Source organism: Micromesistius poutassou (genome assembly GCF_964030765.1).
Source record: "Micromesistius poutassou genome assembly, chromosome: 12".
In the NCBI taxonomy this organism is placed as follows: Eukaryota; Metazoa; Chordata; class Actinopteri; order Gadiformes; family Gadidae; genus Micromesistius; species Micromesistius poutassou.
The window spans coordinates 16,778,358-16,794,360 of NC_140282.1; the positions used below are offsets into that span (position 1 = coordinate 16,778,358).

The 16,003-nt window shown below is 43.1% G+C and overlaps 1 protein-coding gene across 1 annotated transcript; it reads right to left on the reverse strand.

The window, feature by feature from the left end:
- Window positions 1-7,749, reverse strand: LOC311356586 (intestinal mucin-like protein; the record flags this gene model as incomplete). The annotated part of the gene is made up of 17 exons (XM_084476370.1): window positions 1-217; window positions 626-746; window positions 868-904; window positions 1,158-1,286; window positions 1,419-1,517; window positions 1,754-1,876; window positions 2,216-2,259; window positions 2,467-2,562; window positions 3,021-3,186; window positions 3,307-3,341; window positions 3,606-3,739; window positions 4,985-5,054; window positions 5,335-5,513; window positions 6,403-6,586; window positions 6,845-7,028; window positions 7,217-7,464; window positions 7,617-7,749. The coding sequence occupies 17 exons, from the start codon at window positions 7,747-7,749 to the stop codon at window positions 1-3; spliced, it is 2,199 nt and encodes a 732-aa protein (XP_084332496.1).
- Between the last annotated feature and the right edge of the window lie 8,254 nt (window positions 7,750-16,003).

Genomic DNA, 16,003 nt, shown 5'->3' on the forward strand with positions numbered 1-16,003 from the left:
TCATCTCCTCCGTCGGCTGGACTTCAACACCCCTGGCATGGCGGTGCGCCCCGCGGCGGCGCACTCTGTCTTCAGGCATCCACAGGCGTTGATGTGGGTGTAGGTGAAGTCCACCTCAGTGCGGTCAGGGCAGATCAGGCGGACCTTGCGCTCAGATGTTGACATCTCTTGGCAGCAGGAGCAGGTGTGCTCCAGGGACCTCCTCTGGGGAGAGTAGCTAAGAGGTGGAGGCGGAGGGTGGGGGGGGTAAGTAGGAAAAAAAGTGAGGAGGAACAGCATCGATATCACGTTATAGCAATTGTGGTAACCCGCCTCGGGGAGTGAACCCGCCTCGCTCGAATCAGCACACAGTTCTCTTCGATGTTCGCCACAACGGCACGTTTAATCAAACAATAAGTCTTTCTTATAAAAGAACTAAAAGATGATCAGGTGGCGCGGCCACGACGGCTGGACTCTCGGTCCACCCCAGCCACGAGAGAGCCCCGAATGGGCGTGGAAGCCTCTGCCTTTTAAGCAGGCTTCCTCAGGTGCTCTGCATCACGTTGATTGGGACCGGGCCGGGTTGCCACACAATGCAAAGTTGTTTTGTGGTTGAAATGTTTAAGGACAGCGTTGTTTGACTTACTATGTGAAGGTTCCACATGCTCCACCGCAGGACGTCATGTTGATGAGCTCCTTCGAGAGGCAGCCCATGTTCTCAATGGTGATGGCTGTTGTGGTCAGGTTGCACAGGTCACGTCTAACACCTGGGCGGCATGGAAGATGAAAAAGAGCAATTACAATGAGCGGACTGCAATATGTAGAGATGTTTGCTTGAATATTTAAATACTGCATATAAGAAAATAACTTCAAGGAAAACCAGCTCACAAGTATAGCAGCATCCGTCCAAGAGAGTTTCAGTTCCCTAGGAGGAAAGAGACAGATATCAATTCTAACTACCAATGTGTCAGTAGGAGAACATCCCTAACCCTAGGGTTATTAGGGTAGTAGACATCAGTTTCCATGATGAATTGTTGTGTGTGCGTGCATGCATATGTGTATAAGTGAGTGCGTGTATAAGTCTGCATGAAATTGTGTATGCGTGTGTGTGTGTGTGTGTGTGTGTGTGTGTGTGTGTGTGTGTGTGTGTGTGTGTGTGTGTGTGCACATTTGCATACAGGTATGCATTCGCTTGGGATGTAGGGAGGACAGATGGTCTTGGCCTCAATGGTAACCAACTGACTGCCAATCTTCACGCACTCAAACTTCAGACACGGGAACCCAGGTGCCGTCCAAATGCTACCAGGCTTTATGAAATGAGAGACACAGGATAGTCTTTATGATGTCCTTACACAACCATGAATATCTATATCCATTCTGGACGACACACAGTCACATGTATATCACATGTCCGTGTTCATGCAAGCTCGCACACATACCAGGAATGCGTTGGTGGTGTTGTCGGGCAGCACAGCAATGCAACTTGTTTGGACACATTTCCCACAGCAGTGGCCTGCAATGGTCTGGTACTCGTAACCCTGGAAACACAGACAGGCACACACATAAAGACACGTACGTGCAAGCGTGCAAGAACGGACAAACATGCCCATACAAACAAATACATTTAGGATTAACAACAAAGTCACAATGAAAGAAAAACGCAAAAAGTGTATGCACTAGTGTGTGTGTGTGTGTGTGTGTGTGTGTGTGTGTGTGTGTCTTTCTGGCTGTCTTTAAAGAGAGAGAGAGAGAGAGAGAGTAATGGAGCTCTTACCAGGGGGCAGTATGTGTCACATGGTATAGGCTGGCATTGTACTTCGTGTAGTTGAGTGCTGCTGTTGATCGTGGCAGTGCAGGTGCACTTCTCGCATGGAGGTCCATTCACCTCGTCACCGACCTACAGGGTTTGGGAAGTGGGTAATGTTCTGTTAAGCGCCCAGTACACCTTGTTCAGACAGAATCCTTTGCCAGCCATCTCTAAATGTAAGTTATCTTAACATTGAGATTAGTGCCAACTCCTAAGATCAAACCACAATCAATCGTGAGCATCCTTGAGCAAACCCATACAGTTATTTACCCAAAAAAATCATATTCACTGTAGGTTTCTATTGAGGAAATTCTGTAATGTATTAGCTGTTCCTGCTGGTAGAACTAGTGAGGTTGTCAGTATATCTTATTTGAACTAATCAGAAATGACCAGAAATGCTCCTGTACCTCCAGTTTGCAGATTTCTTACCTGATACTTGTGGTTTCCATAAACACACACATCTTTTTCAACAACTGCGGAAAAAACAAACCATGGGTGAATTTAAATAGTTGAACGAAAAGTGAACTCACATTTCCCACATTATAACAGATTTAATCAAGAGCAGTGTTTGTTCTTTTTCTTTTTCTTTTTTGGCCCCTTAAGGCCAAGGCTTGTCATGCAAGCAGGCACTTGAAGCACATTCTCACACGTACCTAAAGACACTATTACTATGCACTCACCACAGTTATACTCGGGGCAACAGACTCCCATTTTTTTGGAAAGGGTGAAGCCAAGAGGGCAGGAGGGAACAGTTGAGCACTTCTGTAGATTGCACTCTGTTAGAAGACACAGGTAGTTGATGAAGGAAAACCTGCTTATCCTGCTTCCAAAGAAAAACTTTCTGCCTATTATTTTCATTAACATTATTTTGCTTATCAAAAGCGTGCCTTAATGCTTACAGCATTCCCTCGAGTGTTGACTTAATTAAACACATAACCTCCTTTTTTTAAAATAAGACAATTTCCCATCACAAATGAATGCCTTCTGCTCAAGTGTCCCCTGTGGTAATGATTTAATGAAATACCTAACCTCTTTGAAACAAAGTGAAATGTGTTGATACTAAAGCTTAAATGTGTTGAAACTAAAACGGATTTGAATGTACAAAATGTGCCTTATTCCCCTAGCGGCCATCTTCTAAATTATAGCTTGGTGGGGATATTTAATAAAATGGCGACCAGGTGATTATGGCCTATAGCTGATCGTCACCCAGATTATTATTTTACGACACTCTTACCGCACTTCTGCTTGGAGCAACATTCCACCGTCTCTGTGACTGTGATTTGGCCCTCGTGGACACAACTGATAGGTGGTAGTGTTGGGCATGACATGTTCTGGCACACGTAGTGTTCCCTGCCCAGACAGGTGCACACTTCACAGCCCTGTTCCCACGTCTCATTGACCTGTAAAAGAAAAGTAGACGCAGGCGCTTTAATGGTATGCCTTACGCTGGGCAGTATTATTGGACAGTATTATATTCCTGTATAAAGGGAATGGGGAGAATTATGGAATTAAATATTTACCATTTTCCATACACCATTTTGCAAGATACAAATATCTGTCGGGAAAACAAAAGACACGATTCTGTTTAACCAACTAAGTCTACACATCGATTGAGTTCCGAATTTAGGCCTATATGACTCGACTCCTGAATTCACTGTAAAATATTTACTAGATAAAGGGTACTACAGCATGCACATAGTGTTATGCTTATTAGTGAGCACATTATGGGTCTGAATGTTGAAGCAAATAATAAGACATCGCTATTGCAGCAATAGACAAAATGTCAATATAAATAGCAAAAGCAATGTACTTCTCTTACCACAAGACGGCACACATATGTCCGAGGCGGAGTTGAGCAGGACAGAGTCAGGTGGGCAGTAACACCCCTCCAACCTCATGGAGGTCAAGGCGAAGGTGAACATGTTCTTGTTGTAGATGAACTCATAATTGTATCTGCATGTAGAAAACACACACACTATGTCATGGTCGTAATTGTCCCCACAGGAAGAATGATCCCATGCGTCTAATATCATAACTAAGTGTTAACACTATAGCCATTCACTGTCAATATAAAGGTACACAAGCCATGAAAGCACTAATAATTAGTACATGGAACACCTGTTATGCAACTTGACATTTCTGACGTATTCCCATAATGCATTGTATTCCGCGAGACCACTTCCACATCCTTAATGTAATACTTTGCTCAATCAAAACAATAACAAAATACAGTAGTTTGATTGTCATGAAGTAACCTGGGATAATGTAAGTTGCTGTCATACCACCATTGAGAGTGAAAATTGATCAGACGGTGACTCGTGTTCACGTGCAAGTTAATAGTTATGTTGTCATTTCATTCTAATATAATTTACGCAAGTAACTGATGAAGCGTAATTTTGATGGCTCAGATATTGTGCTTTTCAGGGCTAGGCATGACTCGAACAATGGTAAAGGTTTGACACGATTGTTTATTCAGAGATACAAGGATCTCCCGGACACAGGTAAATATTCAGTCTATATACGTATGTGTGGGTGGAATGATAAAGAAGCCATGCATACAGGGTCTGATTGGGGTCATCCCTATGTTCGGGGAACCGGGGAACATAGGACCCTTTGAACCCTAGGACCCCCGAGCGGTGACTTTTGACGCGACCAGAAATTAAGAAGTAATGGTCACTGACCATACAGGGTCAGTGACCTGCTGCAATAACCATTGACCATTGACATGGTCAATGGCTTCGGGCACTGGTGCGTGATACAGTAGTATCTTGTGAAACGTGAAATTCAGCTCAAGTTTATTTCCACCACACCAGGCAGCGGTCAGGCAGCATTTTAGCGTAGATGCACAGAAATACTGTAGTCTTCCAAAACGCCCGCACATGCGCTGCATTTGCAGTTCATATGGACCACTCTCCACTGGTCTGGTATGTTGGCGAGGGAGAGAGCGAGACCAATGTGTTGCGCGCAGCTCTACAATGAAATTAGATTTTATCTATGGGAAACACTATCGAACGCGTCGTTAAGAACATCGCCCCAAAAAAAAAAGAAAAATCACCCACCCAAGTAGTCTATGTGTTGGAAACACTGCATTAGATTCCTGGCTGGCATGACCTACTTGTTAAAGTATGACATTGTAGTTCGCTAGATTGAAATTGAAGCATGAAGCGTCCAAAGCAACAAGCGTTGTTTTTACGATACCTGTGATCACAAGTGGGCTCCACCCAAGGGCCGCAGGCTTCATACACTTTGGGACTACTGCATGTGTATTCTGTTATTCCAAAAATAAGAACAAGAGGGTTGATGCAAACAGAGACCTAAATACACTGAAGGAAAGGCTTGAATAGATAGCAAAGGTGTGTGTGTGTGTGTGTGTGTGTGTGTGTGTGTGTGTGTGTGTGTGTGTGTGTGTGTGTGTTTGTATATGCGTGTAAGAGCTCATGAACAATCCTCGCATGTGTACATTATGCTGAGATGAATCTAAGGCCCACAATGCAGTCCGGTCACAGGCTTGGTTTTAACTCAATATCATAAAATGACATAGTACACACCGCAGATTCCATCAGTGGCATTCCTCCAATCTATGCAAACACCGGCTTCGGCACATGCATAAGCGTAGGTCTGTATGCTTGTGCAGCCGATGATGTCAAGGTGCATGCTGCAGACGTCGAATTTGCAGGCCACCATAAATGGCTCATAAGGAATCACCTCGTGGCACTTTTCAAACACACTGGAGAAGGGATTAAATATTGTGAGTGTAGAGAATACAGAGAGTGACTATAGGAAGCTAGTGTACCACTCTAGTACATTTAGGGCATTTAACACGCTTTAGGGCATTTAACGCTTTTATCCAAAGCGACTTACAATAAGTACATTTGTCAGAAGAAAGAGAAACAATGTTGGTACAGTAAGGATGTTCATAGAACCAAGTGCCAAGCAATAACAATCGTTACATTAACCCCTTCCCCGTATACAACAAAGCTAGCTAGGATAAGATGTACACAATGCTACATTAAGTGCCAGGATGTAAAACATACAATAAATATGTAAGTAAGTAGTCTAGTTGAACTCTGAACTACTATATGTACGTTACTATTAATGTAAAACCAAGGGCTGCTCGATTATGGAAAAAATCATAATCACGATTATTTTGGTCAATATTGAAATCTCGATTATTCAAACGATTATTTTTGAGTTTGAAAACATGATGCATTTATTCATAATTTCTCTCCAAAAAAAACACTTTGTAAATGAGAACTTTGAAATTTCCCCTTAAAAAAATACACAAAATGGTCAAATAGAAAATAATGTCCAGATATGAATCCAGCTGTTCTGCAATTTCTATTAAAGTATTACTATTATTATTATTTTTAAATTAAATCGTTTCAACTCGATTATATTCGTTTGGTGATCGTTTCACTCTGAAATCGAAATCGCGATCAAAATTCGATTAATCGCCCAGCCCTAGTAAAACCACCGACATTTAGTAAAATAGACTTTAAAGAAGTTAAGAAGTTTAAAGAAGTTTAAAGAAGTTAAACACATGAAATTAATAGTGTAACGAATTGATTGAAAACACAATATTTAGAAACCCACTCGTGGAGGGTCTGTGTTCTGACCTGCTAGAGATGACCTCACAGAGAGTCGCCTTGCAGGAAACCGGTGGAGGGCTTGGAGATGGTTTAGGAGGATGCACACACACGCTGTTGTTCAGATGCCACTCATCGCCCATGTATGGACAGGACGAAGAAATCTCCCCACTGGGCAACATGCAATCATTTGTTTGGTTGTTGTCACAAGTACCTAGGGGAAGCCGTGTGATGATCAATTTCGGAAATGTTTACGTAATAATCATTTACATGGCACCACAAACTATTGTTAGCTGTGATGACTGCAGTAAGCAGTTGTAAAAAAAAGTTATTATTATAGCTAAACCATTATAGTTTAAAGCTAGACCTTGGAAAAGCACGGCAAGGTCTGGAATATTCTAAACATCCTAGAAACTATATACAGTATGAGATATATGATAAGACAATAGACTAAATATAAATGATGACTGACCACACTGTCCCTCTGTGTTATGGTTGAATTTTTCATATGGTAGGTTGATGCTGAACATGAGTCCTGAGAAGGTAATCTTAGCTCCAATATCTTCGATGAACAGCACCGTATCTATACCAGTGGTCGCTAAACCAAAGTCCTCATTTTTGAATGCAGGATTCACACGAAGGCCATCCACGAAACACTAGGGCAAGAACATTGTTAATAAACATTACAAACAGTCTTTAGCTTTGCAGCGACAGTATTTGCAGACAACACATACTGATTTCAGATACTGGTTGGGTTTGAGTGGAAGAGCCAACTAATGATTGTGAACTAACATGTATCAATATATTTAGAAAATTCAACAAATACGCAATCAATTGAAATTACCATGTTGGTGAAAACACCATGGATGTCCTTCTGGGTAATAAGGATTGTGTATTGCTGGTAGTATACAGTTAAAGACTGTGGGCAGGAAAGACCATCGGCTGCATCACAGTAGTAGTTCTCGATCACAACGCTGAAGTTGTATTTGGGCTGGATCTCCTTTACGAGCACGTAGGAACAGTTGCCTTGGAAACCATAGTAGGTTCCATCAAAGGTAACATAATGGGGGTCTCCCCAGCCATAGCAGATGCCTTTATACAGAGAGAGTTTAGAAATAGATATAAATATATACGCCAATATAATAAATAAAGAGAGTTTTTGTGCTCCTTATGTCGTCATTCTTTTGAATTTGTCATGCAGAGGTTTTCATAAAACAGTAATTCATTAATCAGATGAGACTTACATTGGCATTCGTAGTGGATGCAGCAATTATCCTCATCATGAACTGGGACAGCGTGAAAGTTGTTAGCGCACACCAACGGTTCCAGTGTTTTACATGTTGTTATGTTCCTGGTTACGTTACCATTAGAACACATTGCTGTAGTACAATTGCCTTCTTTCCATTTCTCACCGTCCTTTGGAAAAAATAAGTTATACAAGTTAGTGTGTACAATCAAGATGATATTTTGACACAATAGTGTTTAAGTGAAAGCTACATACACATATTGAATGGGATCTCATGATGTACCTTTCTGGGAGGATTCAGGTTAGGGCACGATTTAATAACTGGGACTGGAGGGATGCTGGTGGAATGCTGGGCTGTTGTAGAAGGACTACTTGAGCCCAGATGTTGTGTGGAGCTCTCAGTTGTAGTGGGAACCGCAGTGGTAGATCCATTACAGTAGGAAGGCTTTGTAGTCGCTATTTGGCAGGTTTTATTGATTGCTTTGCAGTAACCAATGTAGCACCAGGCTTCATGGTCAGACACATTGTATATAATGGAACCTAAAGATAAAGGAAGATAGTTGGATGTGATTTAGCATCCACCGTGCTTTTGTGGTGTTGTTACAACATTAAGATAAACGTCAATACTTTTGGTCTGATATTTATTAAAGTTAATGTCTTCAAAGGGATCTAACTGTATATTGGGCTGAATAAGGACATTTGCAGCATATTTTGCAATCTTGGCACCATTGAAAACTTCAGCTGGTTTTCTTGGAAGACAGGTGTCTTTAAACTTTTTCCTCAGGTTATTTAACGTTAAATGACACTGTTGAATGGTTGATTCAACAGTGTCCAGTGTCCTGTTAGGTTTATTACAAATATACAAAACAGACAATATAGTCTGAGATTGAGTCTCTGTTACAAACCCAGTGTGTTAAGTACTCACCCACTTTATACTCTTTGCCATTATAACGGCAAACACAGGTGACGATAGGACTGCCGGTTGGAGAAGAGGTGCTATGAGTCTCCACCGATTCAGAGGTGGTTATTGGCGTAGTTGTTGTTGTTGTTGTGGGTGTGGTAGTAGTAGTAGAAGAGGTTGTTGTGGGAGAGGTTGTTGTAGGGGTGGTTGTTGGAACTGGTGTTGTAGTTGGTGGAATTGTTGTGGTCGTAATCGTAGTGGTAGGAGAGGTTGTAGTTGTAGAGTGATGACATGAACAACACCTGACTCGGATCTCATAATCCAAGCACTGTCTCTTGAGTCCTTGTTCATTATTTTGACATACAAGACCGACAACTGGATTACAAGTAACAGCCTGTCCCACTTCGGAGATTGTACGATTTGGGTATAAAGCAGCTCTACACTGAACATCTTCTGGAGCTGAGCAAATGCTGTGGCCAGCAGCAATGATCTTCTGGATAGATTCATCTTCTCCACCATTCGGACCAGTTGTTGGTGCTCCAAGATTAAACCAGTCTGACCAATCACAAGTCATTATACCAGGACAGCTTGGAGTCGGTGGGCTTGTGGTAGTAAGTGGTGTAGTTGTTGAAATAGGTGTTGTTGTGGGTGTGGTAGTAGTAGTAGAAGAGGTTGTTGTGGGAGAGGTTGTTGTAGGGGTGGTTGTTGGAACTGGTGTTGTAGTTGGTGGAATTGTTGTGGTCGTAATCGTAGTGGTAGGAGAGGTTGTAGTTGTAGAGTGATGACATGAACAACACCTGACTCGGATCTCATAATCCAAGCACTGTCTCTTGAGTGCTTGTTCATTATTTTGACATACAAGACCGACAACTGGATTACAAGTAACAGCCTGTCCCACTTCGGAGATTGTACGATTTGGGTATAAAACAGCTCTACACTGAACATCTTCTGGAGCTGAGCAAATGCTGTGGCCAGCAGCAATGATCTTCTGGATAGATTCATCTTCTCCACCATTCGGACCAGTTGTTGGTGCTCCAAGATTAAACCAGTCTGACCAATCACAAGTCATTATACCAGGACAGCTTGGAGTCGGTGGGCTTGTGGTAGTAAGTGGTGTAGTTGTTGAAATAGGTGTTGTTGTGGGTGTGGTAGTAGTAGTAGAAGAGGTTGTTGTGGGAGAGGTTGTTGTAGGGGTGGTTGTTGGAACTGGTGTTGTAGTTGGTGGAATTGTTGTGGTCGTAATTGTAGTGGTAGGAGAGGTTGTAGTTGTAGAGTGATGACATGAACAACACCTGACTCGGATCTCATAATCCAAGCACTGTCTCTTGAGTGCTTGTTCATTATTTTGACATACAAGACCGACAACTGGATTACAAGTAACAGCCTGTCCCACTTCGGAGATTGTACGATTTGGGTATAAAACAGCTCTACACTGAACATCTTCTGGAGCTGAGCAGATGTTGTGCCCATTAGCAATTATCTTCTGGATAGACTCGTCCTCTCCACCATTTGGACCAGTTGTTGGTGCTCCAAGATTAAACCAGTCTGACCAATCACAAGTCATTATACCAGGACAGCTTGGAGTCGGTGGGCTTGTGGTAGTAAGTGGTGTAGTTGTTGAAATAGGTGTTGTTGTGGGTGTGGTAGTAGTAGTAGAAGAGGTTGTTGTGGGAGAGGTTGTTGTAGGGGTGGTTGTTGGAACTGGTGTTGTAGTTGGTGGAATTGTTGTGGTCGTAATCGTAGTGGTAGGAGAGGTTGTAGTTGTAGAGTGATGACATGAACAACACCTGACTCGGATCTCATAGTCCAAGCACTGTCTCTTGAGTGCTTGTTCATTATTTTGACATACAAGACCGACAACTGGATTACAAGTAACAGCCTGTCCCACTTCGGAGATTGTACGATTTGGGTATAAAACAGCTCTACACTGAACATCTTCTGGAGCTGAGCAAATGCTGTGGCCAGCAGCAATGATCTTCTGGATAGATTCATCTTCTCCACCATTCGGACCAGTTGTTGGTGCTCCAAGATTAAACCAGTCTGACCAATCACAAGTCATTATACCAGGACAGCTTGGAGTCGGTGGGCTTGTGGTAGTAAGTGGTGTAGTTGTTGAAATAGGTGTTGTTGTGGGTGTGGTAGTAGTAGTAGAAGAGGTTGTTGTGGGAGAGGTTGTTGTAGGGGTGGTTGTTGGAACTGGTGTTGTAGTTGGTGGAATTGTTGTGGTCGTAATTGTAGTGGTAGGAGAGGTTGTAGTTGTAGAGTGATGACATGAACAACACCTGACTCGGATCTCATAGTCCAAACACTGTCTCTTGAGTGCTTGTTCATTATTTTGACATACAAGACCGACAACTGGATTACAAGTAACAGCCTGTCCCACTTCGGAGATTGTACGATTTGGGTATAAAACAGCTCTACACTGAACATCTTCTGGAGCTGAGCAAATGCTGTGGCCAGCAGCAATGATCTTCTGGATAGATTCATCTTCTCCACCATTCGGACCAGTTGTTGGTGCTCCAAGATTAAACCAGTCTGACCAATCACAAGTCATTATACCAGGACAGCTTGGAGTCGGTGGGCTTGTGGTAGTAAGTGGTGTAGTTGTTGAAATAGGTGTTGTTGTGGGTGTGGTAGTAGTAGTAGAAGAGGTTGTTGTGGGAGAGGTTGTTGTAGGGGTGGTTGTTGGAACTGGTGTTGTAGTTGGTGGAATTGTTGTGGTCGTAATTGTAGTGGTAGGAGAGGTTGTAGTTGTAGAGTGATGACATGAACAACACCTGACTCGGATCTCATAATCCAAGCACTGTCTCTTGAGTGCTTGTTCATTATTTTGACATACAAGACCGACAACTGGATTACAAGTAACAGCCTGTCCCACTTCGGAGATTGTACGATTTGGGTATAAAACAGCTCTACACTGAACATCTTCTGGAGCTGAGCAGATGTTGTGCCCATTAGCAATTATCTTCTGGATAGACTCGTCCTCTCCACCATTTGGACCAGTTGTTGGTGCTCCAAGATTAAACCAGTCTGACCAATCACAAGTCATTATACCAGGACAGCTTGGAGTCAGTGGGCTTGTGGTAGTAAGTGGTGTAGTTGTTGAAAAAGGTGTTGTTGTGGGTGTGGTAGTAGTAGTAGAAGAGGTTGTTGTGGGAGAGGTTGTTGTAGGGGTGGTTGTTGGAACTGGTGTTGTAGTTGGTGGAATTGTTGTGGTCGTAATCGCAGTGGTAGGAGAGGTTGTAGTTGTAGAGTGATGACATGAACAACACCTGACTCGGATCTCATAATCCAAGCACTGTCTCTTGAGTCCTTGTTCATTATTTTGACATACAAGACCGACAACTGGATTACAAGTAACAGCCTGTCCCACTTCGGAGATTGGAATATTTGGGTATAAAACAGCTCTACACTGAACATCTTCTGGTGCTGAGCAAATGCTGTGGCCAGCAGCAATGATCTTCTGGATAGATTCATCTTCTCCACCATTCGGACCAGTTGTTGGTGCTCCAAGATTAAACCAGTCTGACCAGCCACAAGTTATTGTACCAGGACAGCTTGGAGTCAGTGGGCTTGTGGTAGTAAGTGGTGTAGTCATCTTAGGTGTTGTCGAAAGAGTTGTCGTAGTAGCAGGTGTAGTTGTTGTTGTAGTAGTAGTTGTTGTTGGAGATGTGGTTACTTTAACCGTTGTTTTAGTAGGTGGTACTGGGGTAGTTTTCGTTGTTGGAGAGGTTGTTGTAGAATGAGTTATGGTGGTTGTAGTAGTCGTGGGAGTGGTTGTTGTAACAGTTGTGGTAGTATGTGGTGGAGTTGTTGTCATTAGAGGAGTTGTTGTAGGTGTAGAAGGACGGCAGGTGCAGCACTTTACTCGGATCTCATAATCAAAACAGTCTTTTTTGGTTGTCTGCATGTTGTTTTCACAGACTAGTCCAACCCTTGAATTGCAAGTTATGGTCTGTCCAAGATCTTTGATTGGTAGAGTTGGATAAAGAGCAGCTCTACACTGAACATCTTCTGGAGCTGAGCAGATGTTGTGCCCATTAGCAATTATCTTCTGGATAGACTCGTCTTCTCCACCATTTGGACCAGTTGTTGGTGCTCCAAGATTTAACCAGTCTGACCAATCACAAGTCATTATACCAGAGCAGGTTGGAGGAATTGGGCTTGTGGTAGTAAGTGGTGTAGTTGTTGAAAAAGGTGTTGTTGTGGGTGTGGTAGTAGTAGTAGAAGAGGTTGTTGTGGGAGAGGTTGTTGTAGGGGTGGTTGTTGGAACTGGTGTTGTAGTTGGTGGAATTGTTGTGGTCGTAATCGTAGTGGTAGGAGAGGTTGTAGTTGTAGAGTGATGACATGAACAACACCTGACTCGGATCTCATAATCCAAGCACTGTCTCTTGAGTCCTTGTTCATTATTTTGACATACAAGACCGACAACTGGATTACAAGTAACAGCCTGTCCCACTTCGGAGATTGGAATATTTGGGTATAAAACAGCTCTACACTGAACATCTTCTGGTGCTGAGCAAATGCTGTGGCCAGCAGCAATGATCTTCTGGATAGATTCATCTTCTCCACCATTCGGACCAGTTGTTGGTGCTCCAAGATTAAACCAGTCTGACCAGCCACAAGTTATTGTACCAGGACAGCTTGTGGTAGTAAGTGGTGTAGTCATATTAGGTGTTGGCGAAACAGTTGTCGTAGTAGCAGGTGTAGTTGTTGTTGTAGTAGTAGTTGTTGTTGGAGATGTGGGTACTTTAACCGGTGTTTTAGTAGGTGGTACTGGGGTAGTTTTCGTTGTTGGAGAGGTTGTTGTAGAATGAGTTGTGGTGGTTGTAGTAGTCGTGGGAGTGGTTGTTGTAACAGTTGTGGTAGTATGTGGTGGAGTTGTTGTCATTAGAGGAGTTGTTGTAGGTGTAGAAGGACGGCAGGTGCAGCACTTTACTCGGATCTCATAATCCAAACAGTCTTTCTTGGTTGTCTGCATGTTGTTTTCACAGACTAGTCCAACCCTTGAATTGCAAGTTATGGTCTGTCCAAGATCTTTGATTGGTAGAGTTGGATAAAGAGCAGCTCTACACTGAACATCTTCTGGAGCTGAGCAGATGTTGTGCCCATTAGCAATTATCTTCTGGATAGACTCGTCCTCTCCACCATTTGGACCAGTTGTTGGTGCTCCAAGATTTAACCAGTCTGACCAATCACAAGTCATTATACCAGAGCAGGTTGAAGGAATTGGGCTTGTGGTAGTAAGTGGTGTAGTTGTTGAAAAAGGTGTTGTTGTGGGGGTGGTAGTAGTAGTAGAAGAGGTTGTTGTGGGAGAGGTTGTTGTAGGGGTGGTTGTTGGAACTGGTGTTGTAGTTGGTGGAATTGTTGTGGTCGTAATCGTAGTGGTAGGAGAGGTTGTAGTTGTAGAGTGATGACATGAACAACACCTGACTCGGATCTCATAATCCAAGCACTGTCTCTTGAGTCCTTGTTCATTATTTTGACATACAAGACCGACAACTGGATTACAAGTAACAGCCTGTCCCACTTCGGAGATTGGAATATTTGGGTATAAAACAGCTCTACACTGAACATCTTCTGGTGCTGAGCAAATGCTGTGGCCAGCAGCAATGATCTTCTGGATAGATTCATCTTCTCCACCATTCGGACCAGTTGTTGGTGCTCCAAGATTAAACCAGTCTGACCAGCCACAAGTTATTGTACCAGGACAGCTTGTGGTAGTAAGTGGTGTAGTCATATTAGGTGTTGGCGAAACAGTTGTCGTAGTAGCAGGTGTAGTTGTTGTTGTAGTAGTAGTTGTTGTTGGAGATGTGGGTACTTTAACCGGTGTTTTAGTAGGTGGTACTGGGGTAGTTTTCGTTGTTGGAGAGGTTGTTGTAGAATGAGTTGTGGTGGTTGTAGTAGTCGTGGGAGTGGTTGTTGTAACAGTTGTGGTAGTATGTGGTGGAGTTGTTGTCATTAGAGGAGTTGTTGTAGGTGTAGAAGGACGGCAGGTGCAGCACTTTACTCGGATCTCATAATCCAAACAGTCTTTTTTGGTTGTCTGCATGTTGTTTTCACAGACTAGTCCAACCCTTGAATTGCAAGTTATGGTCTGTCCAAGATCTTTGATTGGTAGAGTTGGATAAAGAGCAGCTCTACACTGAACATCTTCTGGAGCTGAGCAGATGTTGTGCCCATTAGCAATTATCTTCTGGATAGACTCGTCCTCTCCACCATTTGGACCAGTTGTTGGTGCTCCAAGATTTAACCAGTCTGACCAATCACAAGTCATTATACCAGAGCAGGTTGAAGGAATTGGGCTTGTGGTAGTAAGTGGTGTAGTTGTTGAAAAAGGTGTTGTTGTGGGGGTGGTAGTAGTAGTAGAAGAGGTTGTTGTGGGAGAGGTTGTTGTAGGGGTGGTTGTTGGAACTGGTGTTGTAGTTAGTGGAATTGTTGTGGTCGTAATCGTAGTGGTAGGAGAGGTTGTAGTTGTAGAGTGATGACATGAACAACACCTGACTCGGATCTCATAATCCAAGCACTGTCTCTTGAGTCCTTGTTCATTATTTTGACATACAAGACCGACAACTGGATTACAAGTAACAGCCTGTCCCACTTCGGAGATTGGAATATTTGGGTATAAAACAGCTCTACACTGAACATCTTCTGGTGCTGAGCAAATGCTGTGGCCAGCAGCAATGATCTTCTGGATAGATTCATCTTCTCCACCATTCGGACCAGTTGTTGGTGCTCCAAGATTAAACCAGTCTGACCAGCCACAAGTTATTGTACCAGGACAGCTTGTGGTAGTAAGTGGTGTAGTCATATTAGGTGTTGGCGAAACAGTTGTCGTAGTAGCAGGTGTAGTTGTTGTTGTAGTAGTAGTTGTTGTTGGAGATGTGGGTACTTTAACCGGTGTTTTAGTAGGTGGTACTGGGGTAGTTTTCGTTGTTGGAGAGGTTGTTGTAGAATGAGTTGTGGTGGTTGTAGTAGTCGTGGGAGTGGTTGTTGTAACAGTTGTGGTAGTATGTGGTGGAGTTGTTGTCATTAGAGGAGTTGTTGTAGGTGTAGAAGGACGGCAGGTGCAGCACTTTACTCGGATCTCATAATCCAAACAGTCTTTTTTGGTTGTCTGCATGTTGTTTTCACAGACTAGTCCAACCCTTGAATTGCAAGTTATGGTCTGTCCAAGATCTTTGATTGGTAGAGTTGGATAAAGAGCAGCTCTACACTGAACATCTTCTGGAGCTGAGCAGATGTTGTGCCCATTAGCAATTATCTTCTGGATAGACTCGTCCTCTCCACCATTTGGACCAGTTGTTGGTGCTCCAAGATTTAACCAGTCTGACCAATCACAAGTCATTATACCAGAGCAGGTTGAAGGAATTGGGCTTGTGGTAGTAAGTGGTGTAGTTGTTGAAAAAGGTGTTGTTGTGGGGGTGGTAGTAGTAGTAGAAGAGGTTGTTGTGGGAGAGGTTGTTGTAGGGGTGGTTGTTGGA